The 26,946-nt window shown below is 46.1% G+C and overlaps 1 protein-coding gene across 4 annotated transcripts in view; it reads left to right on the top strand.

Moving 5' to 3' along the window:
• rapgef6 (Rap guanine nucleotide exchange factor (GEF) 6) overlaps window positions 1-26,946 on the top strand; it is a 187,919-nt gene that overhangs the window by 71,764 nt on the left and 89,209 nt on the right. For all 4 annotated transcript variants that reach the window (XM_080780488.1, XM_080780489.1, XM_080780487.1 and 1 more), the window contains exons 6-7: window positions 1,510-1,653; window positions 3,186-3,203. In XM_080780488.1, coding sequence (XP_080636614.1) covers window positions 1,510-1,653; window positions 3,186-3,203 — 162 coding nt within the window. The remainder of the gene's footprint in view (window positions 1-1,509; window positions 1,654-3,185; window positions 3,204-26,946) is intronic.

Here is a 26,946-nt window from a genome sequence, read left to right as displayed (position 1 = left end):
CATGTCTTCCCCCTCATTTCCTGTCAGCCTACTGTCCCATAAAAAATATATAAAATAAGGCAAAAGCCACAAAAAAAACCCATTAAAAAAAATGTATTGTACAATATATAGTATTATTGAAATACGAATGAGTGATAATGAGTGACATTCTGTTGAATTCAGGTGTGTAAATATATTTTGGATGAACCAAAATAATTTTGCGACCCCACCGCCAGTGTCCCACTACCCCAGCTTTGGGAACCCCTGCTCTGTATTGCCAGTCAATATCTGCTTTTTATATAGTGCACTAATGCAGTGACAGCGTCCTTGTTTTGTCTTTGCTGCGTTTAAGCCAAACAATGACACTTAAGGGATGAAAATAAAATAATAAAATAAACGTATAAGTTGCATATTATCATAGCCTATAACTATAGCTGTTTTATAGACCTCAGGTTATATAAAGAAAAGCGAGTCTGCCGGCCAGGCTCTATAATAATGGAGCTATTGACAGAGTTAATATTATGCAACGTAGAAAGAAAACAAATTCCTCCTCCAACAACAGGCGGGTACAAAGAGGCTGCTGGGGAATGAATTGTATGGCCGGAATCTGCCTGGAGAGGATATTTGTGTATTTACGGTTTCCTGCAGGAAACTGTGGCCTGTGTGTTTGTGTGTGTGTGTGTGTGTGTGTGTGTGTGAGAGAGAGAGAGAGAGAGAGAGAGAGAGCGCGTGAGTAAGCGTGTGTAATGTGTATGCAACGTGTTGAGCAGCTGAGCATTCTCCAAGCCGTCCGAGGAGCGAGAAGAAGCTTCTTTTAGTGCCACTCTGAAAATCTACAAACTACAAAGAAGGAGCGCTTTGTGTCTCCGTCTGCCTGGTGGACTTGTACTTCTGTCCACTGTTTTGATCCTGGTTCCGTGCTCGCCATGTGTGTGTGTGCTGTGTGTGCGTGTGCGTGTGTGTGTGTGTGCGTGTGTGTGTGAGTGCTGTGGATGAGACTCAAGGGATGTGACTTTTTGTCCCGGATCTTTCAGCATGTCAGGAACTTTGCTCCTCGCTTGAACTTCTTTTGAGTTTTTCCTCCTGGTTTTCTCCCGTGGGTTCTTGGCTGCTATTGGCTGCGGTCGGCGCTGCCCGTGGCGTGCCTCGGTCCGGGCCATGAGTGTGCTGCGATGGCACCGGCTCTCCATGCTCTGGAAGAACTGGATGTTCAACCAGGAGGAGCAGCCTCCCGTAGCCAACGCTACGGAACCACAGCCTCCCGTAGCCAAGGCTACGGAACCACTGGAGGAGCAGCCTCCCGTAGCCAACGCTACGGAACCGCACCACGAACAACAAGGCTCGGAACAGAACCCGGGGCTTCAAGAACGGAGCTCGGCAGAAAGCCCTACGTTTAGCGTAAAGGAGTTTAAGACACAGAGCTCGGAAACGTGCTCTCGGAACTCGGGGATCTCCGCCGGGCAGGCAGATGGTGGCGGCGATTCTGACGGCGGTTGTCCTGTGGCGACCACTGTGACTTTTGTTTTGCAGGTGGACAATGGCAGCGAGGGGGAGGAGGGGGCCTTGCAGAGGGAGGGGTCCCAGAGGAGGTCCAGGCGGCGTTTCAGGAGGGTCAACCCTCGGGGAGAGCGGGAACTCATCACCGACGGCCAAGAGCCCGCGACCTACAGCACGGTAAGGAGACCAGAGCTAGAACGTTCACTCTGTCAAGTGTGGCAAGTATTGGGCTAGCGCTAAACTGTTGAGAGGTTGAGAGTTCTCCCACGCCGCACGGAGAAGGTTACAGCTCAAACAATGGTGTTCATTGTCAGTGGTTTGGGTTGGAGCTAACTGGGAAGCTGGCCGCGTTTTTTAGGCCGAGGCTTAGAGTGGGATTTAGGGACGAACCAAAACCTTGACGATGGCATTAAGCCGTTGACAGTGGTGAGGTTAACCACATATACTGTAGCCTTTTAGAGCTTTTAGCTATACTTGACACATCATCACACCGCCACTGCAGTTCAGCACACACTGCGGCGGGAGGATTACTATTAGCCTCGTTCAAGGAGTTGAGGATGAATGCACTGAGAGGACTTTGTAAAGCCAAATCTGACACGTCGTGTAAGCAGTTGTATAAACATGAGTGAGTGAGCTTTGTGTTCTTAAAAGCCATTTCATAATGCTATGGCGGGATTTCCCCATGACTAATCTTGAGGGCAGTGTGTGTGTGTACACAGTATATATAGCCCAAGTATTGAAAGTGTTTGTGTATGAGGTGGAGAGAGAGAGTGTTAATCTGTGTGAGCGAGTTTCCCTCCTGCAGATCGGATCACGCGGGGGCAGGCAGTGTTTCAGTTACAGTTTTAGCTAATCATCAACAGCCATGCTCCGATGCACGCACAGTCAGTCAGACAGACACACACACACACACAGTCAGACGCACGCACGCACGCATACAGAGAGAGAGAGAGACACTATTTACACACACTTTGCTTACACACACTTCCTTTACTGCAGTGGTTCTCAACCAGTGGTCCGGGGACCACCAGTGGTCCTTGAGGAGGTTCCAGGTGGTCCCCAGCTAAATGACAGAGTTGGTACCCAAATGGACCCTTGTAGATCTTGAACTCTTGAGAGTGAAAGAGTTATATTATTGTTTAACATCAGCATTACTTAATTTTCAAGAAGTCTACACAACGGAAAGCTGGGCATAGGAGGGGCTAGCGCCCCTCAACAATGTGAGAAGCACTGCTGTGGCAATTACTGGGACAACATGAACCAATGAGAAATGGTTGGAGAGAGGCTATGCACACAGATCAGTTAAACAGGAGTTTGACCTGTAGTTTATCTGAATCCTTGTTCAATTATGAAAAACTCAAATGCAATAATTGGTGGCGTTTGACACACAAGAATGCCATATTTTCATCTAATTGACATGGGATTTTTTTTTACAGTGGTACTAATTAAAACTATAATTAATAGTACTGGTGGTAATCCCTCGCATGCCTTTCAGTTCACCTTTTGAACACACACACACACGCACGCACACACACACACACACACGCACACACACACACACGCACACACACACGCACACACACGCACACACAGACCTATGATTGATTGCGTTTGTCTTGTTTCTCTCTCTCTCTCTCTCTCTCTCTCTCTCTCTCTCTCTCTCTCTCTCTCTCTCTCCGTATGTCTCTCCTGACGTCTGACCTCTCCAGAATTATGTGGACAACCAGGTAAGAGAGAGAAAATAATATGTTTTATCTTTCCATATTCTGTCTGTCTGTCCTGTCCTGTATGCCTTAATAAGTGTACCTCCGGTTTTCCCCCGGGTTTTTTTCCCCCGGGTCGACGTACAGTATGTGAGTCGTCATGACTTGTTTCTGAAAAGTGTTTTGTGACAGAGTGTTGTCACGAAACGGTGTCACTTTGATACTAACACACGTGTACCTGTGTGTGTGTGTGTGTGTGTGGCAGAGGAGGAATAAGGGGGGACAAGCTGTGACATAAACGGTTGCATGCAGGGAGCGACAAACAAACCGTTTTCAAATGGAAACGGGTGATGTGTTTGCTGTAGACTTCTAGCGTCTGCAGTTTGTGGTCAGACTGGCTGAGTCGAAAGACTCTGAGGCTGTTGGAGAAAAGATTCAGTTGTCATTTTGGCTTTGGCTTCAGGTTCAGCTTGGTACTCACAATGCGCTGTGGTTTAGGAGGAGGGGCAGAGGCTTGTTCTGGGCCAGGTTTGTATTCTCAGACATGGATCGGTACAATTTAGATTTTTTTTTAAAAATCTATACAAAGCTAATACAACGTATTTACTATACAGTTGTTCAGCCAATATAAACATTAGTGCTTTGTTTGTTCATTGATAGATGGCAGGAAGGATGCATTGATTGACTGACTGGCTGAAAGTATTAATACATTTTGCGGTAAATGGAACAAATAAAAAGTGATTTTGTTTTAGCTCTCAGAAAATAGGTCATCACCGGGGGTTTCACGGCAAGATGACACTAAACGAAGGTGCTGGATTCAATGTTAGGATTTGTGGGTGCTATTTGTGTCCGTCTTGTCTTTCTACAAGGCTATCCAGTTGTGCTTAATGGTAATGACTGGACGTGACAGAGTCCACACACCAATACAAGTCTGTTCTGGCAGTGGATCACAGCCGGTTGTACACAGACCTTATGATACCCTAATAGCATCAGTAATCCATTACCTCTGATGTCTGCTGATGTCTGCTCTCTCTCTCTCTCTCTCTCTCTCTCTCTCTCTCTCTCTCTTTCAATGGGTTAATTCTTAATGCCAGAGAACATGCGTAACTGTATTTAAACGTTTCTCCAGTTTGCTTTCTCTTTTTGGAGGGTGGCTGCTGCTGTTTTCAGAACAACGGAAGCTGCTGCCACGATCACAAACAATCGTATTTTGTGTCTGACACACACACACACACACACACACACACACACACACACACACACACACACACACACACACACACACACACACACACACACAAAATGAACACTTCTTGTGAGTCACTGGTCTGAACTTCCAGACCCACTGTTAGGAGATGGTCTAAAAATGGGACTGGAATGAGGATGGAATGAGTCATCAAATGGTGTGCCGCCCTTGAACTTGAACATGGTCAGAAGAACGGTACAATACAACAAAGTGCCCCCCCCCCCCTCCCCCCAAAAAAAACAAAGATTACTTAAAAGTATTACTGTAGCTTCAGGTCCTGACGGCTACAGCCCACAACTTAAACAGCCCTGGGTAGGCAACCTGGCCTGGCGGAGATGGCGACCCGGCACAATTTTGTAGTGAAAACCGGGACATTTTATTTCTTTCCTTTTAGATAATCTGTCCTGTCAAAACTGGGACAATCACAGACGACCCAGGACGTGTGGTCACCTAAGGAAAAACGTAGAAGCTCGCGAGGTCGATTAGCTCTTGGTGCTTGTTCCGCCTGGTGCATAGTGTTGGTTTTGACAGCAGATTTAGTTTTATTCATAATAGTCATATAATAATAATACAATTTAATTTAGTTTTAGTCACATTTGATTTTAGTCTTATCTGCAATGTTTTAGTCTTAGTCTAGTTTCAGTCGACTAAATATCAAAAGATTTCAGTCGACTAAATCTACAGTTGATCTAGTCGACTAAAATGTATTTTGGCGGGCCTTGATGTTGTCTTAATGGCTGATTTTACACTTGGTTGCTTGTAGATCGTCTATTTTCAGCATTGAACCATGCATAAAATGACTTGTCTTTTTGTCCTGGTCCGGGTCTCTTCTCCACTAGCCTCTTCTGAGCATTCTAGGTTTTTTATTTTTTTATTTGTTGACACAATTGTCAGTACATTTAGTCTTAGTTTTAGTCATCGCAGCTTGGTTTTTACTTTGTCTTAGTTTAGTTTTCCTCGTCATTGTTTTAGTCGACAGTACATACTATAGCAGAAAATGAGGAGGTTGACAGACAGACATGGTCTGGGTTCTGATCCAGTCTAACCCGCTCTGTCTGTCTGTCTGTCTGTCTGTGATGATGCCTCTGGTTGTAATTGACTCTCATTGATCCTGAAACCCGATTCGTCCTGGCGGCAGGATGCCCAATGGGGAGACACGGGGCGCAGCGCACGCCCGCTGCCATGACGCACCGCTGGGACGCACTAATGAGTCTTAGTCTCTCACACACACACACACACACACACACACACACACACACACACACACACACACACACACACACACACACACACACACACACAGGCGTGCAGTCCAAGTCACTTCATTGCAACAGGACAGGCCTTACTGGGTTACTGACAGGCTCTCTTCCTGTGGTGTAGACGGGTCCAGAGAGAGATGGATGAAGCCATCACCTCATCTCTGGTCCACAGAGAGCCACCGTGCTCAATGGCTCTATAGGATGACAGGCCCATTACTTTATTTATCCACACACAGGCTTCACAGACAGACTGCTCTTTTTTCTCTCTTTCTTTTTTCTGGGTAACAACAGAATGGAGTCGGCAGTCTAAAACCCTATGAAGTATTACCTGGTGTTATTCTCTGGCTTGGTGCAGTAACTCTGTGTCCACGAGGGCTGGGTTTCCTGTGTGATGTTCTGAGGTCCTCAGCCCAGACAATAACCATCTGTTAACTCATCACCCCGCCACTGAAACCCTTGGTGATGTTGGCTAAACCGCCACCATAGACTGCGCTCTATTTCACTTGGAAAACAAGACCCCAAAAAACACTTAGCGAGAATCGGCTATAGCTAATGTGATCATCGTCTATTTAAGAAGCATTCATATTTTAACCGCACGGTGACGACGATTTAGTGTTGAATCGCTAACATTGGCAGGTTGTTCAATCCAGCTCAATCTGAGCCGTAATTCAGAGAAAAGCAGGAGCCCCGCTTTACTGTATGTATTATTGAGACGTTAATAAAAGAATATAACGAAGAGTAACTAAGTAAGACTTGAGCTCCATTGTGGGTCTACCCTGGACAGGGTGAAGGAGGTGAAGGTGCTTGCAACATGCAACTACTCACAGGAGAGACACTGTTACATAGTCGAGTTAACTGAAGATTAAAGGCCAGTCCACTCCTTGCAACATGCAACTATACTTGCACCCATTATCCCCAATGGCAGTTGCAAGGCGTTACAAAGGAAGTGAAGTAATGTGGCTTGTGTAAACAACAACTGTAAATGTAAAACATGCAACACCCACGCAGACACCTACATTGGCATCATATTTAGTCATATTCATGTTTTTCGTGTACATGTGTGTGTTGCTCTGTAAACCACTGTCTTGGTATACAGTATAAGTCATTTCCTATAGCTTTCCTAGACTTGATGAGAACATAAACAGACATTTAGACATGCTGTTTGTTGATGCGTGCAGAGCGTGTCACCACGGAGACGTGCACAGCGGAAGCAGGTCTGCCGCTAACTCAACGAACAGCCTGTGGTTAGCGAGCTTCCTGCAGTATACTCACCTTTTCTTCTGTATTTCCGTCCCCTATACGTACCCCAGTGGTTCTCAAAGTGGGGTCCCGGAACCCTCAGGGTTACTTGAGTGTGTTCCAAATGGGCCCTTAGTTAGTAGGTCCCTTAAACCATTTTGGGGCGGGAACCCCTTTTGGTGTTAGCATTATGTTATGCAGCTGCTTTAGCTATTGAAAAATAGCAGACCTACAAGCTCAGGATGTGGAAGACATTTTTAGAATCTGATCTCAGGTCAGGTTAACTTTAAAGAGATTGAGAACCTTACCAAATCCTCCATCTTTTTTTGTCATCCCCAGCTAGGCTACACGTAGAAAGTAACACTCGTACACTCAAATGTAAATGTATGTACTCTAGATAAGATAAGGTAACTACTGTTTTCATTTATCTACCGGTAAGTACTTTTGTACTATGAAGTGGGAAAAATAGTATGTTAGTACAAATTGTGCGAGTGGTTGTGAGTGTGTGTGCGTTGCTAGTCAACACATCAACATACAGTATATCGATTCTTCATGACTACATCGTTAACCGCACTTCACTTCCTCTTAGGGTGCAGCAGCCGTGTGCTCACAGTCAACAAACTAACACGCTGTCAAAACCTGTAAAGTTACAATAGTCAAGTTTACTGAAGATGAAATGCCAGCCCACACCAATGCAACTCCTTGCAACATGCAACCATTATCTACCCAATAGTTGCAAGCAAGTGTCATCATTGGTGTGGCTTGGCCTTGAAAGGTTTTGTTGCAAGGAGTTTAGGCCAGTTGCATAAGTGCAGTCTGGCCTTGTGGTTCCTAGCATTACCAATTGTAGCTCTTCAAGTAGGTATATGTGTCTCCTGTTACAGGCCTACTTTTTTTTATGGTATTATATTTTATGTTGTATATTATGTAATCTGCCTTGTAAGGATCTGGGGTCAATCAATCATGAAGGTGAGCACTGCCTTTTAATCACTCTTCCTTGGCTCAAAAAACAATAACTTAAAACTTTGTATACACAAAGATGTACCTCCACTATTTTCTTTGCACATGTTTTATACTTTTTGTGCTACAATGCTTGTATTGGACCATAATCACCTGGTCTTATGGTTTAGTTACTTTGTGTGTCGCCTTAATCAAGGACAGTGGTCCAACCTACACATTGTCGGTGGAACTACTGCTGACAAACTCACTTCAGAAATGCCACATCCATGATGATGCTTTCAGCTTTTCAGTGCTTGGAAATCCTGGCGTTGATGGAATAATTTGTTATTGCCTGTGTGGGAACTTTTAAAACGTTTGTGACAATATTTCGTGACGTTCTTTTGGTCATTTCTTCAAAGTATCTATTCTGTACTGAGCAGAGGCTTTTCAACCATCAACAGTGATATGCATTAGATGACCTGATGCTGCCTCTTAGCCTCGTTAAGGCGACGGTATTAGTCACCTTACATTTGTACGCCGTTATCTCAGTTTAATATCATTTTAGTGCACTCATCATACAGCTTGGGCGCCAGAGATGTGACTCACGTCAGTGCTTTGTCATACGAGGGCTCTGCTTGATGTGAGGGCTGATGCCGGCGTCATTTCACTGCGTATTGTATTTCATGTTCCCTCTCAGCTTTGGAGGTCACTGGAGGAGTCACTGAAGCACTAGCACTACTTCTAAATTGGGGAATACAAACACACAAGAAACACAATTATAGATAACAATCATTATCTTACAGAAGCACTCCCAGTGAGGAGCCCCCGCTGGGAGGACGTAGAGGCCTTCGTCCTCCTCCTCCCGCCCAACACTCCCTGCTGACAGGTGTCACCACAGCCAGTAGGAATACCCGCAATAACAATTTTCCCGCCTGGCTTCCCCCCCCCCGAACACTAGTCAATTGTGTTCGTATCGACGGTGGATTCGAACCCACAGTCGGTGGTGGGCAGGCACTTCACCACTGTGCCACCCGAGCCCACTTCACCCATCTTCAACCTTAACTTCATATAGTTGGTCTCTAATGCTGCTCGTTGTAAGATGGCACCATGTGTGGCTACTCGCTCTGTGTCTCAGAGGTGGGCTGTGGACAGAGCGAATGGAAACGAATGCCTTTATCTTCCTGGGAAGTTACAGTGAAAGCCACGGCATAAGCCCATATTACCTTTTAAAACAATCTTTGAGATATTGTTCAAAATATCACCAATGATGTCGTCAATTAGGCAGGTTTCTCCTCTGAGAAACAGAGCAAGTATAGACAGAAATGGTGTAATCTTATAATGAGCATTATTGAGGACCAATTAAATGAAGGTTTTAATAAAATATGTTCACAGTACATTTTGAGGAGCCACAGTGCTTTGTCCATGTAATGTTTGCTAGAATATTGACTTGATGTGATTGAGATTGCCCTCGTCATGCACATCAGGCAGTGATAGACGTGACTCATATCAGTGCTTGGTCATAAAGGATCCTGTCTCCCCTTGACGTGAAGGCTAATGGCCCTGCGTATGAATGGCATATCATATTTCAGCCTGGCTTCAGCCTTGGAGGTCAGTTGGCCGCGGCGATGGGAGGATGATGATGAGGATGATGATGATGCTTTATTGCTCAGGGTGTTGGATTAACACGGAGCCGCTGGTTGAATTACTGCTGCGGACGGTCAGACCTGACAGACAGCTGCATGCCGGCCAGCTTTGGCAGCGAGCGGAGAGGCACTTCTCGGCTCTGATGTTGTTGGAGTCGACCGGCGCCAAAACGGGACTGAACCCAACCGGTGTGGGCCAGGTTTACTGGGAGGCGTGTCTGTAGTGTAGTATAGGACCGAGGCGAGGGATATCACATTCCACTCTTAGAGAGCTGCTGGCAATGACCGTGGTGGTGGTGGCATTTTCTTTGCCTTGAGCCAGTTCGTTTTGTTGAGCCACTTTGGATCTGGCATCCCTCTTTGGGGGGGGGGGGGGGGTTCATGTTGTCAAAGATATAGCCAAACCTTTTCATAAGTGCGTCCCTGCTCTACGCACACACACACACACACACACACACACACACACACACACACGGTGTGTGTGTGTGTGTGTGTGTGTGTGTGTGTGTGTGTGTGTGTGTGTGTGTGTGTGTGTGTGTATAAAAGCCCCATCTGCTTTAAAGTGGCTGGGTTCAGCTCGGAGCTCCTGTGGTCTCATTCTATCAGCATACAACCAGGTGGAGCTAGTTAGACCCCTCCCCAGGGGACTCATCTCAGCTGGTAGGTCTGGGAGAGTGGGATGGGGGGGATGGGGGGCATGGGGGGGTACTTGGGACATGGGGGGACAGGGGTCCCATGAGACGGACTAGGGAAGGTCATATCTTGAGGAAGGACACAAGACTGAAAGGGGTGGATTTTGCGAAATTGCGAGTATAAGACAGACAGCGCACCCAGTCACTCCATATGACCATGAAGGTTACAGTATTGAGGTCAGGTGGAGGTTTAATAGAGGTGGGGGTGGATGAGGGTCCCGTAGAGACGGGACCAGAGTGGGAGGCATGCCAAGTTTTTAGGTTTAGCATAATTCCACGTGGACGCTTGTTTTAACCACTAGTGTCAAGTCAACACGTCCGTCACTATTTTGGGCTATGTCATTATAGATGAAAATTGCTCTCTGAAAGTGTGGAAAAACATTGTTTTCTTTTCAGCTGGTATTTAAGCCCTATATATACTATTCGTTATACATATACTATTCGTATAACGTGTGTGTGTGTGTGTGTGTGTGTGTGTGTGTGTGTGCAGTACAGTACAGTATATGCATGCGTGTGCAATATTGTGCATGCATTATTGCATATATCTCTTTGACTGTGAGTTACAATAACACTGAGGAATTTACTGTGCATGAATGTGTGTGTTTGGCGGCGTGAGTGCGTGTGCACATGACTGTAAATGTACTGTATATGTGTGCAGCGTACAGTGCAGTAGTACACATATGCAATTGCGTATGTGTGTGCAGGGTACAGTGTATATGTGTGTGTGTGTGTGTGTGTGTGTGTGTGTGTGTGTGTGTGTGTGTGTGTGTGTGTGTGTGTGTGTGATAGATACAGTGCAGTAGTTAGCATAGCCTCCATGGTTGCTGCTGCTGTTCTAATTTTAGGGATTACATCATCAGGAGCTAAGATGACAACCCTGCTGAACTCTCTCTTCTCTGCATCTATTCCATCCATCCATCCATCCTATCTCTCTCTCTCTCTCTCTCTCTCTCTCTCTCTCTCTCTCTCTCTCTTCTCCCTCCATCTCTTCTGGTGTTCCCCTGGTATTTATCCTCAGGCTCATAATGTAATTTCTCTGCTAACACTCTTTGCACATACAACCAAACACACATGTACATAGCTAGTATTCTCTCTCTCTTACTCTCTCGATCGCTACCCCCCCCCCCCCCCCCCCCCGTCTCTCTTCCTGTCACTCCATCCATCAGTGGAGAAAGTTCTGTGACACCAGTGAACTAAAACAATTAAAAATAAAATACATGCTTGCGAAGCAGTCGGTATTGAGCGTCAACTTATACTGTAGTAACTGTAGTATGAAGTATTTCATTATTGATTGTTTGTCCAGTGGCGTAATTACACTACTGTCGTACTGTACTGTACATTTAGTTTTAGACGCAGCTGGAGGTCTTTAGGGACATATAGCCAGGTAGTACTACACAATGAAAACAGGAAGGCTGTTTCCAACCACGCCGTGTTTACACATTTCCCTCAGAATTCCACCACCTCCTCCTCCCTACCTCCTTCCCCTCATCTCTCCATCTCTGCCTGTGGATCTTTTATTCACCTTATTTTCTACAGTCTCTCTCTCTCTCTCTCTCTCTCTCTCTCTCTCTCTCTCTCTCTCTCTCTGTGGGGATTGGGTGGGGAGGGAAGGTTCAGTTTAAATGGCAGGAATTCCTGTCCTTCACACGTGTGTACACACACATTCCTATGCAGTGTGTGTGTATGGAAATCTCTGTTTGTGTGTGTGTGTGTGTGTGTGTGTGTGTGTGTGTGTGTGTGTGTGTGTATGATGCCCTCCTGTGTTTGTGTACGTCTGCTGTACACAGGGAACCATCCGTCAGATAACGCCACCTAATATAGCTGCTAGCTACCCTTCCTGTTCCTGATGATAATACTCTGCATACCGGTGTGTTGTGCGTGTGCGTGTGTGTGTGCGTGCGCGCAACATTGTTTTCTCACTCAATAGTAAACAAATCATTATACAGTAATAGTATAACACTGTACAGGGTATATGACTTTCAAGACCTTTTTAATACCAAATTGTAGACTATTACATACTGAAAAGAGGATCTGGAAAATAGATGATCTACAATCTCACAGCGTGTGGAACCCGGGCAAACTAAATGTAATGCCTTAGCTTCTACAATTCCAAGTGCTTGTCAGGGTGTGTGTGTGTGTGTGTGTGTGTGTGTGGGGGGGGGTGTTCCCCAGTTCAATGTCCCCAGTCTGACATGTGGGATCCCTTGGTGTACTGTACAGTATGTGTACTGTATGTCTGATGTATACTAGTGCACTGTTAAATCCTCTGTGTTAATTTTACTCCGAGAGAGAGGAACCATTTTGTTACATTTGTAGTTGAATGAACACACTTCACTGTGTGTAATTCTATACACTGGATCTCTGCAGACAGGCCTTTACGTGCGTAATAACCTGAGGCACGCTCACCTAACTAACCACAATGAGCATTCTTTTAGCTTAGAGAGAGTGCACAATAAAATGCTGATCCTCACAGTTTCACACAGCTAAATGAATAATGCTCAGGATTCTGCTGGGAGTTTGCAGGGGTGACACGCACGTATGCACGCACGCTGCCAGTACGTCAACTTAGTACCTCCATACGTTCAAGTTTTATTTTATTTGAATATTTAACGGATAGGGCCGAAGCTTTGCCAAAACTTGGAGTCATACATCATAGACATGTCGTCATGAAGCCACATATGATGGCCACGTGAATTCTGAGATTCATATCTCGAGGTCCATGCGAGATCCATCCATTTTCCTTCTATAATATTATTATGAACAGATGTTTGTATAAACCAGGCTCTCTTGTGGTACAACAAGCCATGCTAATGTAGCAACACGTGTGTCTCTCTCTAACGCCAAGGAAACAAGCCAAGGCTGATCAGCAACTCTGCACGGCAAAACCCCTGAGCATTCATTTAACAATGAAAGTTAACCACTTAAACCCTATTTTACACTTGAAGGCTGACAACCTTCCAGTCAGCAGCTCTCGTATTATATCTGTCGTAACGGCTCATCAGCCCCTCCACGTTGATCTCCATCGTGTCCTCTTTCTGCGAGATAAATACAATAAAATAACGTCTTCCTTGAGTTTAATGATGTCAAGGAGCAGGGCCGGGTGCCACACACACACACACACACACACACACACACACACACACACACACACACACACACGTCTCACATGGACTGACGATCACAGAAACTCACAGACGGAACGCAAGTCAAAGAGCTTGCGTTAGTACTTCTCCGAGCTCTCTGTTAGTGAGTGAGTGAGTGCACGCATGTGTGTGTGTTTTACAGGGCTTGAAGGACTTGCTTCAAGCAGCTGACACCACTTAATTAGGCTGGCAGAACTGATTAACCATGAGTGCTATCCCCGCAAAATACGCTACATGTACGTCTACACACACACTATTCTCTCACGTGTGTGTGTGTGTGTGTGTGTGTGTGTGTGTGTGGTGGTGGTGGTATGGCTCAGGAATTTCGGACGCTTTCCAAGTTCCCATCTCTCCTTTGTCACTCGGCCGAGCGTTGCTGGGACAATTGGCCCCCTGGGACAGCTCTCTGAATCTATCTGTCCACTCTCTCTCTCTCTTTCTCTCTTGCTATCTCTTTCTCCGTCCACACACACACACACTCACACACACACACACACACACACACACACACACACACACACACACAGTTGTTGCAAAAGTCTCCAGCACTGTGTATATAGTCTGTTGAATGATTGCAAGCTACGGTATGTCCGGCGTGTGGCCATTTGTGTGTGTGTGTGTGTGTGTGTGTGTGCACGTTGCGTGCTGGCTGTGTTTGTTCCCTGGGTGCATTCATCCTTTCCTCCCTCTGCTCTGCTCTGTGACTTTGGATGTCATTCTGTGTTTTACTGATGCCTGGTCACGCTCACTCACTCACTCACTCACTCACTCACTCACTCACTGATACTAACTGTAACTAACTGTTACTGTGTTTGTGAGTGTGACAGACTGCACACGCACGCACCCACACACGCAGAGACAAAAACACATGCTGTTCCAGGATGTGCTTCCTGTGTGACGTGTGTCCTGTGTGTGTTTATGCGCGAGCGAGCGAGCGCGTGCGCGCGTGTGTGCGTGTGTGTGTGTGTGTGTGTGTGGTTGCCGGTGGAAGACGATTGGTCCTCAGAGACGTGGTATGCTAAGGAGGAGCAAGTGAGGCGCTTTGCGATGTTTAAGCGGAGGCATCGTGCTAATGAGCTGCTAATGACTGGAAAGCTTTGAGTCTGGCCTTTCAGCTGTGTGTGTGTCTGGCTGCTGTGATCAGTGTTGCCAACTCTCGTGAGAGAAATAAGCCAACCCACCTCCAAAAACAAGCCAACTCTTGCGAGAGAAATAAAGCCAAATCTACCCTCGAAAAACAAGCCAAAACAAGCAAAATAATGTGGCCATGTAATCCTAATATAAATGATTTGATGCATTAATCATTAGAAATACTATATGTCTATAATAATCAATGTTTTGGTCATTTATTATACTATTACACACACACTTTAGCCAGGACTAAATAAGTAGAGACACCAGACCGATTCTGACACTCAATGTGATTCACACTCTCCCAAACCAATGGGTATTTTACCGTATTTATAGGATATACATCAAAGAAATGTTGGCTTGTTCCATTTTAAAAACAAGCCACCGCATTTTCTTTAAACTAGCCCAAAAAAAAACACAACCTGTGGGAAAAAATACGCAAGCCAAAAGTTGCGGAAAATAAGCAGACTTGGCTGCAAATTAACGCCCACCTCTTAGGCTCTTTCCTAACTTTTGTTTTGTTTTGCGATTTTTCTAACTTATTTCTATTTTTGCCCGGAGTAGTGTGGGTGAATATGAACCAGTCAGTCTACACAGTGGATCAGGAGGAATAGACAAGCTACCAGGAAAAATAAGACATTGTTGCTGTTGAGTGGAAAGTGGTTATGTGTCACTTTCTTGTATTACTTTTCAAGAAATGGAAGGAAAAAAAATAACCTAGCTGGCTTTTGAAATTCAAATTGATTCAATGATTGAATCATTATTTCTTGTGTATGTGTGTGTGTGTGTGTGTGTGTGTGTGTGTGTGTGTGTGTGTGTGTGTGTGTAGCTGCACCAGACCCATGCTAAATGTCAAATGACCATTCTTCTTCTGAACTGTGCCTTTCCCTTCGTTCTGCTCTCTCCATCTCTGCATTTTTCATCTCCCTTTCCTTCTGTCATGTTTCCTTTCAACTGCATACTTGAGCACTACCATTTCACCCTTTACTCTCCCTCTCTCTCTCTCTCTCTCTCTCTCTCTCTCTCTCTCTCTCTCTCTCTCTCTCTGTGTGTATATTATGCGCTGTATATCTCTCTCTCTCTTTCTCTCTCTCTCTCTCTCTCTCTGTATAATAATATTATGCACTGTATCTCTCTCTCCCTCCCTCTCGGTGTCTCTCTCCCTCCCTCGCTCCTCTGTGTACATAGTGCTGCTCTGAAGGCAGTGCTCCATGTGCTCGCCGCTGATTGGCTGCGGACTGAAAGGATGATGTCATCGTTAGCTCAGGGATGCAGGGGGGGAGGGGGGGGGGCTCAGCCTCCTCTCGTTATGGAGGGGAGGAGAGAGAGAGTCTTCCCTTGTGTCTCCCGCGTTCACACTCGTGTGTGCAGCTCACACGCACACACACGCACACACACACGCACGCACGCACGCACACACACACACACACATGCACACACAGAGAGAGAATGTGATCCATAAGAGATGGGGATAGAAACAGCACACAGGGATGAGAGAAGGGAGAGAGACTCATTAGATGACATGCAGAGAGAGAGAGAGACAGAGAGAGAGAGAGATGGCGAGTGGCATGGACAGGAAGTGAGGCGGGTGGTGTGGGCGGGGGTGCATCAGAGAGGTGTCTGTAATGGGAGCCAGCATCTCTCTGTATGCTGCTGGGTGGAACAGAGACACACTTCTACTGTCTCCCTCTGCATCCTGCTGGATCCATCTGTCTGTCTCCATCTCTCTGTCCCTGTTGTCTCTCTGTCTCTAGTCCAAATGGTGCTTTCATATAGTGCCTTTATCCAAGGCGCTTTACATAGATTGTGCATTACATTCACCCATTCACACCCACTCATACACCGATGGCGGAGGAAACCATGCAAGCCACCAACCTGCACATCGGGAGCAATTAGGGGTTCAGCGTCTTGCTCAAGGACACTGTGTGTGTGTGTGTGTGTGTGCGTGTGTGTGTGCGTGCATGCGTGCATGCACATAACATAGTACATTTGTCTTGGCTGGAATGATATTTAAAATTTAGATTAATCCCATGCACCAACAACATTTACAGGTGTTATCTGCTCTGACTGAGCTCAACTACAAAAAGTGCAATCAACTTTTTGTGTTTCGTACACACACACGTTCCCTGCAGGCAATTCAAAAAGAGAGCTTGCTGTAAGGTCTACAAATAAAGAATCAAATGTTTAGGCACCGACCTCAATGCTATAGCGCCCATAGGGGAAGCAAACCTTTTGAGCTCATATGACATTTAGAACCGATCCGACCCGTTCCGACCCTGTGCACGTTTTCCACACGGAACATTACCAATGGCTGGATCATCTGGTGCGCGTGCGGTGTGCGCACCACATACATAAGGCTACAGTCTTTCCTGCAGCTGGCAGCGGGTTAGAATCCTATACTAGTACTTCACAGGGTCTTTTTTCTGCATGTCGTCTCTCTCTTTCCAACCTTTTCCTGCCTCTCTCTCGTTGCTATAGTATCGGAAATGAAGCTGAAATGAAAGTCTGATATCTTCCCTGCAACCCGACACGTTATCTGACACATCATCCTCATCCTCGTCATGTCTCATATTTTGTGCCAGGGACCTCCAGAAGCAAAGATATGAGTTAATAATACTCACTTTAAAAAATATTTATTTGCGTGAATTCATCATGCCATTATAGGCAAGCATAACAAACAAAAAATGCAACCACGAAAAATGAATAAATTGTATGACAAAGTGTATCGCGCTTCAAAGTGAGTCGTCGCGGCTGCGTCTCGTGCATCAAAGCCCCTTTTAGTGATCCTCTGAACTCTTAACATGTAAAGGTGTGGGGGTTGGGGGGGGGGTCCATTAGCACGTGGTTCCATTGTGCCGTGCGTTCCCCGCTCACAGAAAAAAGCCGGCGTGTGCCCGTCCCTCTCTGCCCGTGCCTCGATGCCCCCTCCCCCTCTTTTATTCGCGCTTACACATAAAGGGGAGGAAGGGAAGGGGTTGCCTCGATACACTCAGCTTTATGTTACCGGCAGATCAATAGAGATGCTCCCTCTATTCCTTCTCCCCTCGCCCCCCGTCCCCCCCCTCTCTCTCTCTCTCTCTCTCTCTCTCTCTCTCTCTCTCTCTCGCTCCATCTATCCACATCTGTTTGGTAGCCAATCCATCTAATGCAGTTTCCACCGGCTTGCTCTCTATCCCTCCTCCCACCCCTCTCTCTCTCTCTCTCTCGCTCTCTCTTTAGCTGCACAGGTGATGTCATTCTTTTTCAGCTGGACTCCCTCGCTCTCCCTCCCTCCCTCTCTCCCTCTCTCTCTCCGCTGCTTCTGTTCAGAGGCTGTGTGTATTCCAGTCTCTCTCTCCCTCCCTCCCTCCCTCCCTCTCTCTCTCTCCCTCTCTCTCTCTCCTCTGCTTCTGTTCAGAGGCTGTGTGTATTCCAGTCGTGGTGACAGAGGCTCCCGTCTCTCCGTCTAGGAGAGCTGCTGTCTATCCACGGGGAGGTAGAGGGGCATGAGAACTTTAAACTGGTTGGGACAGGAACGCTGGAGCGAACGCCGCGCGCCCTCCGCCGCCTACCGCGGAGCTGGAAAACATAACGCACGCGCCATGCACCTCTGGACCTGAGTTCTGACAGACAGACGGATAGGGAGAGTTTGACAGGAGGATAAGAGGGAGAGAGAGAGAGAGCAGCGGCAGTGATCTCGCCGGTTGTGGTGAAGTCAGAGGGAACCGCTGGCCTTTTGGACTGATAATCCGACGAGCTCTTCCCTGGGGGGGTCGCAGAACAATCAGCCTCAGCTGCGTAAAAAGGAGAAAAAACGAAAATCATCTCTGGAGGACGGAACCGTCACCTAAAGGCATTTCAGGAAGAGGAAAAGTGACTTTGAAACCCCCCTCTCTCTGGAGAGGACCACCACCCCCGACTCGCCTGAGGCTCAACTTCTTTGAATTATATTCCCCACAAGTACAGTAGGACATCTTTCATTCTACCTCCTCCCCCCTTTCCCCCCCTGCCGCCCCCAAAGCTGGACAACTATCCATGAGGGACACAAGTTGGGAGCATCGCCTGCAACCCCTCCGCTCTCCCCTGTGGAATTAAACAAAGTGTGGTGCTTTCAAACACACATATTTTTTTAGGAGAAGCGAAGTCACTGAAGGCTTCCGTCTCATGCGTCTCAAGGCTCTTTGCCTGCCTGTGATGTGACGACAGATGACAAGATGATGCTCTGCTGCTGCACGTTGATGCCACCAGACCACAGGGATTAAAACAACTCATTGTGCCTGGTCTACCTACCCCCTCTTCCCCCGAAAGAAAGGAACCTAACCTCGCAGATACGCCTCTTCTATACTCTCCTCTTCTTGGTTCTCCTCCTTTCTTTTTTTCTTCATCTCTCGCCCATTGAGCGAGGCGAAACTTTCCCTCCGGCTTGGCTCCCGTCCCCCCCTCCTCCGAGAAAATGGCTTTCCTGGTCCGTTGCTATGCCAACTGCTTGCAGCCTTGGTCCTCCAAAGTAAGCCATGTCGTAATGCTTCTTTTATTGTCGTACGCCACTGGCGTAGGAATATCTCCGGTATAGTGTGTGTGTGTGTGTGTGTGTGTGTGTGTGTGTGTGTGTGTGTGTGTGTGTGTGTGTGTGTGTGTGTGTGTGTGTGTGTGTGTGTGTGTGTGTGTGTGTGTGTGTGTGTGTGTGTGTGTGTGTGTGTGTGTGTGTGTGTGTGTGTGTGTGTGTGTGTGTGTGTGTGTGTGTGTGTGTGTGTGTGTGTGTGTGTGTTCCAATCTGGATGCAAAGGGAGGGTGGCTGTTGGGAGTCTCCCTCAAAGCAGCCACCGACGCAAGAGCCCCAAAACCCTTGTCCTGATGTCCCTTTGATCAACTCAAACCCCTCCATCAGTGCTTCCCTTTTTGTATCTCCGTGTATACTATAGTCAGCGATGGCGTTGAATGACCAATGGCATTAATTATTGTTGTTTCCGCTACTGACCCGGCAGCGAGCTCCTGATGACGTATAGCTGTGTGTAGACTCAACAGAACGGTGTCCTGATGACGTATAGCTGTGTGTAGACTCAACAGAACGGTGTCCTGATGACGTATACAGTAGCTGTGTGTAGACTCAACAGAACGGTGTCCTGATGACGTAGCTGTGTGTAGACTCAACAGAACGGTGTCCTGATGACGTATAGCTGTGTGTAGACTCAACAGAACGGTGTCCTGATGACGTATAGCTGTGTGTAGACTCAACAGAACGGTGTCCTGATGACGTATAGCTGTGTGTAGACTCAACAGAACGGTGTCCTGATGACGTATAGCTGTGTGTAGACTCAACAGAACGGTGTCCTGATGACGTATAGCTGTGTGTAGACTCAACAGAACGGTGTCCTGATGACGTATAGCTGTGTGTAGACTCAACAGAACGGTGTCCTGATGACGTATAGCTGTATGTAGACTCAACAGAACGGTGTCCTGATGACGTATAGCTGTGTGTAGACTCAACAGAACGGTGTCCTGATGACGTATAGCTGTGTGTAGACTCAACAGAACGGTGTCCTGATGACGTAGCTGTGTGTAGACTCAACAGAACGGTGTCCTGATGACGTATAGCTGTATGTAGACTCAACAGAACGGTGTCCTGATGACGTATAGCTGTGTGTAGACTCAACAGAACGGTGTCCTGATGACGTATAGCTGTGTGTAGACTCAACAGAACGGTGTCCTGATGACGTATAGCTGTCTGTAGACTCAACAGAACGGTGTCCTGATGACGTATAGCTGTGTGTAGACTCAACAGAACGGTGTCCTGATGACGTATAGCTGTGTGTAGACTCAACAGAACGGTGTCCTGATGACGTATAGCTGTGTGTAGACTCAACAGAACGGTGTCCTGATGACGTATAGCTGTGTGTAGACTCAACAGATGACGTAGCTGTGTGTAGACTTCTATAGCCCCTCCTCCAATGCATGGCTTTTTGAAATTATGTCATAGGCCCAGCCACCCAGCCAAGTCTCTGGACTTTTAATGTTTGTTTAGATCCTAATTATACATTCCCAGTCCCCATGCAGCCAAGTCTATGGACTTTGTTTAGGGCAGTAAATGACAACGTTGGATGTCATTTTGCTGTCATCGGCATTGGTTAATTTGCGCAATTAGAGAATAAGTCTACACAATTAGAGAATGTAGAATAATTGTCATTTTGATCAACGTTTGCCTGTTATCTCTCCTTTGGTGCCAACATCAATACAGCATGGAATTGTGGGCAAAAACTAAATATTCTACGTTTTGGGTCTGAGAGGCTAAATATCAAATGGTCGTCCGTGGTTCAAATGCTGAATAAATAATGGGCCTTCATATGAAAAAGGTTGAAAACCACTGAGTTATATTAATTAAATAAAAGTCTCTTGTTGACATGCGACACCCTCGCTCTAAGCTTTAGCCACCCCTGGTTTATTGGGTTATCTCTTCTCATCTTCTTCATTGTTTGTTTTTGTCTTGAGTCAGTCACATAGAGTGACTGACTCAAGGTGATCATATTTGAACTGGGAGTGGGGACCCCCCCCCCCCCCAAGATGATCATATTTGAACTGGGAGAACTGAGAACCCCCCACCCTACAAGCATTTGGAATGTAAGAGTTGAGGCATTCAATTTAGTTGGACTCAAATTGTCAAAATAGCACAAAAATAGATCTACAAGCTCACGATACCAAGATGTTTTGAGCTTGTAGTTTGGCCTATTTTCAAAAATGTTGCCTCTTATATTTGAAAAACAGTTTTTATATAGTATAGTTTGATGATTTTAATAATCATTAATTTGACAAGATGGACATTAACAGTTAGAACTATGGTGTTACTATACATGGTTGGTGCCCGACAGCAACGGTTTGTTAGTTGTCCTCACATGGTGTCTGGTCACAGACACCCATCCACTGTCTCGTTCGTGCGTGCGTGCGTGCGTGCGTGCGTGCGTGCGTGCGTTCACAAGGATAAGTGATAATGAGTTCCCTAGTGATCAAAGAGGGGTGAAGCGAGGAGATGAGTCTTGAGATAACAACACTGGGGAATTACTCTCTGCAACACACACACACACACACACACACACACACACACACACACACACACACACACACACACAGAGGGGTAGAGCGAGAGACGAGGCCTACACGGCTCATTACTTAACCATTGTTGCTCTCCACCCTTCATGTACAGTAGTCTGAATTCTGAATGGACGTCTCTGCCTTGGGTTGGTACAGATGTGCAGATGGTTTACTGATCTTGGGTTGGTACAGATGTGCAGATGCTTCACTGATCTTGGGTTGGTACAGATGTGCAGATGCTTCACTGATCTTGGGTTGGTACAGATGTGCAGATGCTTTACTGATCTTGGGTTGGTACAGATGTGCAGATGCTTTACTGATCTTGGGTTGGTACAGATGTGCAGATGCTTTACTGATCTTGGGTTGGTACAGATGTGCAGATGCTTTACTGATCTTGGGTTGGTACAGATGTGCAGATGCTTCACTGATCTGGGGTTGGTACAGATGTGCAGATGCTTCACTGATCTTGGGTTGGTACAGATGTGCAGATGCTTTACTGATCTTGGGTTGGTACAGATGTGCAGATGCTTCACTAATCTTGGGTTGGTACAGATGTGCAGATGCTTCACTGATCTTGGGTTGGTACAGATGTGCAGATGCTTCACTGATCTTGGGTTGGTACAGATGTGCAGATGCTTCACTGATCTTGGGTTGGTACAGATGTGCAGATGCTTCACTGATCTTGGGTTGGTACAGATGTGCAGATGCTTCACTGATCTTGGGTTGGTACAGATGTGCAGATGCTTTACTGATCTTGGGTTGGTACAGATGTGCAGATGCTTCACTGATCTGGGGTTGGTACAGATGTGCAGATGCTTCACTGATCTTGGGTTGGTACAGATGTGCAGATGCTTTACTGATCTTGGGTTGGTACAGATGTGCAGATGCTTCACTAATCTTGGGTTGGTACAGATGTGCAGATGCTTCACTGATCTTGGGTTGGTACAGATGTGCAGATGCTTCACTGATCTTGGGTTGGTACAGATGTGCAGATGCTTCACTGATCTTGGGTTGGTACAGATGTGCAGATGCTTCACTGATCTTGGGTTGGTACAGATGTGCAGATGCTTCACTGATCTTGGGTTGGTACAGATGTGCAGATGCTTCACTGATCTTGGGTTGGTACAGATGTGCAGATGCTTCACTGATCTTTTCCTGAAGGTCTTCTGAAAACACATGCTTTCCCTGCAGATTGTTTTCACTGATTAGCCTCGCCAATTCCACTTGCTTTGCTACTGATGGAAGGGAATCTGAATAGAATTAACATACTGTATAACACCTTGCTTACTGTAAAACCCACTAAATCTACAGTTGATTTAGTCGACTAAAATGTATTTTGGCAGACCTGTATTGTGTCGTAATGGCTGACTTTACACTTTCAGCATGCACCCACGTGTAAAATGACTTGTGTCTTTTACTTATTCTGGATCTCTTGTCCACTAGTCCCTGCCATTTTAGTCTACCGGTAGTTCTTATTTGTTGACAAAATTGTCAATACATTTAGTCTTAGTTTCAGTCATCATAGCTTAGTCTTCATTTAGTTTCCATTTCGTTTTTGTCAGTGAAAGAAATTTAGTCGCCGAACATTCTTCGCCATAGTACCGGTATTAGTCGACAAAATCAACACTAAACCTCTGGTCTCAGAGCTGAAGTGTAGCTTGTCTGTGTCATTGGAGTTGAGTCGGTTAACTGAGCAATGACGGCCTCTTCAACACCCACCTTTGACACGATCTGTTGTGCTTAGTCAAAGCGAACGTTTGCCCCACTTCCACGTGTCCCCCGTTTCCTTTCATGATTGTAGGGTTCTCGACAACCCCCTGCAGACCCCATTTGGTAAATGATGAGCCTCGATAATGGCCCACACTCAGTTTGAAATAAACTAAAGCTTCAACCGCCCCTTGCTGCCTGCTACGACATGGGCTGCAGTTGTTTGTCTTACTCAGTGTTGTCCGGGAGAGTTGATTAATATATCCCCCATGGGCCTCTATATCCAGGCACAATCTTTTCAGGCTGTTTACTTGTTTTTTTATTTGTATGTATGAGGGGAGCGAAAAACACATTTGACACTTTTATTTTCCTCCCCGGGACAGGCCTGCTGACAGTGCATGCATTCATTGCCGTTTGGTGTTGTTTTCATCGGCAGCGTCCTGCCTGCAGTTGCACTCATTCACACCTTGGCTCAGAGTAACGATATGCTCTCATTTGTTCACTTGTTGTCTCCTGGTCCGTATACGTTTGCGCGGGCAACTATAATATGGCTCCCTGCTCGGCTTCTTTGAACCTTAACCCAGTAAGACTTGGAACGCGTCTGTGTCACCACAGCGTTTAACCACTTTAACCATTATTTTAAACTTTTAGCTATTGAAAAATAGCAGATCTACAAGCTCGTAGCGTGGCACCGAGTGCTAGGCTACGAGCAAATCCCAAATACATATAATTTTGACATAAATAATGTTGATATAAAAAGTAAAAACATTAGGAATTAAGAAGAAATTAGTAGAATGGACCTCGGGTCTTAATGGGTTAAGGCTCCTGTCCCCCCCCCCCCCCCCGCTGACGGAGCGTATAGCTCGGGTGTGTGTTGACAAATCTGCCAATTAGTCTGTTTGGTGGTTTGCGAGTGTATCCTCTGTGGGTCTAGTTAAGTTTATCCGTCGGTCGCGGGTGTTCCATCCCTCCAGCTGTGACGCCCGGACAGACCGCCAGGCCTTTTCTGAGAAGGCCCCGCGCTTCTGCTGCTCCTTTGAAGTGGGGAGTTAATTGGTCCTGATGTGAGCCAGCGACAGCCATGAGCTCAACCTCCTCAAAGGTTAATTGAGTTTCCCTCTTGTTCGTCCGTTTCATGGAGGTTCTGTGTCGCAGGAAGCAGAACGTGGCCGTGGTTGTATAGGTGGAGCGAGCGAGAGGGGGAGTTGTTCTTCGCTTCCCTCTGTCCTGTCGACGATGTGATGCCTAAGAAAGGCGCCTAAGAAACCCCCCCCATTCAGGACAGAAGTGAAAGAAAGTCGTTGGGTAAACGGTAGACCCACGCGTGGGCGGATCGTGACAATGCATAATATTCTTATGATTGTTTAAAAGATCAGTGAAAAAACTAATTCTGTCAGAAATAGGACAGACGTTGTTTTATTATTGGGCCTGTGATTGAGATCTCTCTGGAGGTTTTGGTACAATTGCGTCTGTCATCGGCTGCTCAGAATGAAGGCCAATTATTTCCTCCAGAAGTCTCTCTTTCTCTCTCTTTTGAAGTTCCTTCGACTAGCTCTGTGCCATTTCCGTGTATGTCTTCGCTCGGTGCTAGTCTTTGAAGTATATACGCAATGACCTTATTCCTCACCAATCAGGTGACAACAGGCGGATAGCTTGTCACCTTTTCAGCCAAACAGTGCCATTTAAGTGCTGCTCAATTACGCTAATGATGACAAGCTTGAAATGGACTGCTCACCATAGTAAGCTGTGCCACGAAGCTCATTTCTGCACATAACAAAGAACAAATTAGCTGCGAGTAGGAAACGAGGTTAATTTCATGCGTACCACTTTGTTTTACATCTCCACAAGACATTAATAAGCCTATTTGCTTTACAACCTTTTCAGTGTTTCCCCTCAAAGCCGTGGAGGATGCTATTGAAAACGATGAAGAAAATAGTTTTTAGCTTTGTATCGGACAGCGTGACACATTTCCGTGCAGAAGAGAGAGAGGGGACCGGTGTTTGAATATCGACTGTGAGATATGGAAGTCGGGCATGGGATGACAGAGGCGTATTCAGTATTCAGTGCACGCTGCCACTATGGGCCTTCATCAGGCCGTAGAGTCCTACACTGCTTCGGTACAATTCAACCTGGCCTTTTTAGCCCAGCTGAAATGACCTGGCTGAAATGACCAGGAACTGTGCATAAGGATGCTAACGCACACCAAGGTCCTTTTTTAGCTGTGCCAGGCCCACGGGAGAGAACTTGAAGAGGGAACGTTTGTTCCAACCTGCGCGTAACCAACATTAACCCTTTCGGTTTTTTTTCTGGCTATTTTCATCGTATGCGATGGTGTCAGTGGTTAAAGTGTGGGTCTTAACTTGAACTCTCACTCCAACTGACCGCTACATGGTACTGTACTGTATATATGCGTCTTATCCCAGTGACCCCAACATGCTCCCATGCATGGCCTGCTGCCAGACTGGAACAGTGGAATACGCTCCCATGATGCTTTCTGTTTATCTGTGCTCAGCTTGGCCAACGGCTCTTTCTGCTCTGGAACTTTATCTCTTCCTCAGCTCCTGAACCTTGTTCTGAAACCTCTGTCTACACGGCGCTGTTTGCTCTGCTGGCATAGACCTCTCACCCACACAGCACACGCGCACACGCACAGATGGCATCCTTCATAACTTGTACTGTTTTTAGCAGGATAATACTTCCTCCTCTTCCTCTCTGTTTCTTTATTGTGTGTGTGTGTGTGTGTGTGTGTGTGTGTGTGTGTGTGTGTGTGTGTGTGTGTGTGTGTGTCCATCTATTATTTACACAAATAGTGTGGGTCTGTTGTTTTCAGCAGTGTGCTATTGCTGCACATCTCTCTACTATAGGACTTGTGAAACTATAACAAGCATTGTGCATTTTCTGTCAGAGATAGTTATACATCCATATAGGAGAGGTTATGTCTCTCTCTCTCTCTCTCTCTCTCTCTCTCTCTCATTACCTCATGGCTGTGCAGACTTTCCCATCTTGGAGTGCAGCAGGACTGTCTGTGGTGGGGTTGGTTGTGTGGGGAGCTTCATTACAAATAATGAAGGATTTCAGGTATGGTTAGTCAGTAATGGAAAAAGTACTCGCATGTACTATGTAATCATTGTGACAACCCTATACTGCCAAATAAGTGTAGCATTTAAACAGCAGCTCTTGTGAGTCCATCTATCACCAGCTGGCTAATCATTAGACACATTAACTTGCCGTATTGCCCTTTTATTGAATGCAATACAGAGTAATTCTTCCTGTACTACTGACTGCTGACCTTTGGAACTTAACCCCTTTCGGACTGAGACCAGATTCTACACCACAGCTTTCTGAAAACTGTCTACTTCTACTGTTTATCAGTGGCTCTCTTACTATTTCATGTCAAGGACCCCAACTAAATTATATGTAATCGGCGGCCGACCCCCATTTGAAAATATGTTGTTCCAGGGACTCACCCAGAAGCAAAGATTTTAGTTAAAAATGTTTGCCGTGAAAGAATATATATTCAAAGATTTTCAAGAAAAAAGCAGATCTACAAGCTCGCAGATCTGCTATTTTTCAATAGCTAAAGTTTCAAAGATTTGTTAAAAGCTAAAGCGACACAGGTGCGTTCCAGGTCTTAATGACTTATGGCTAGCCTGTGGCTTTGTGCCCAGATGCTGTTAACACATTGCATTTCATTCATGTCCAACAC

The sequence above is a fragment of the Protomyctophum bolini genome (assembly GCF_963924005.1).
Source record: "Protomyctophum bolini genome assembly, chromosome: 13".
Lineage (NCBI taxonomy): Eukaryota > Metazoa > Chordata > Actinopteri > Myctophiformes > Myctophidae > Protomyctophum > Protomyctophum bolini.
Note: the sequence above shows the minus strand (reverse complement) of the source record. Positions and strands in the feature narration are given on the sequence as shown.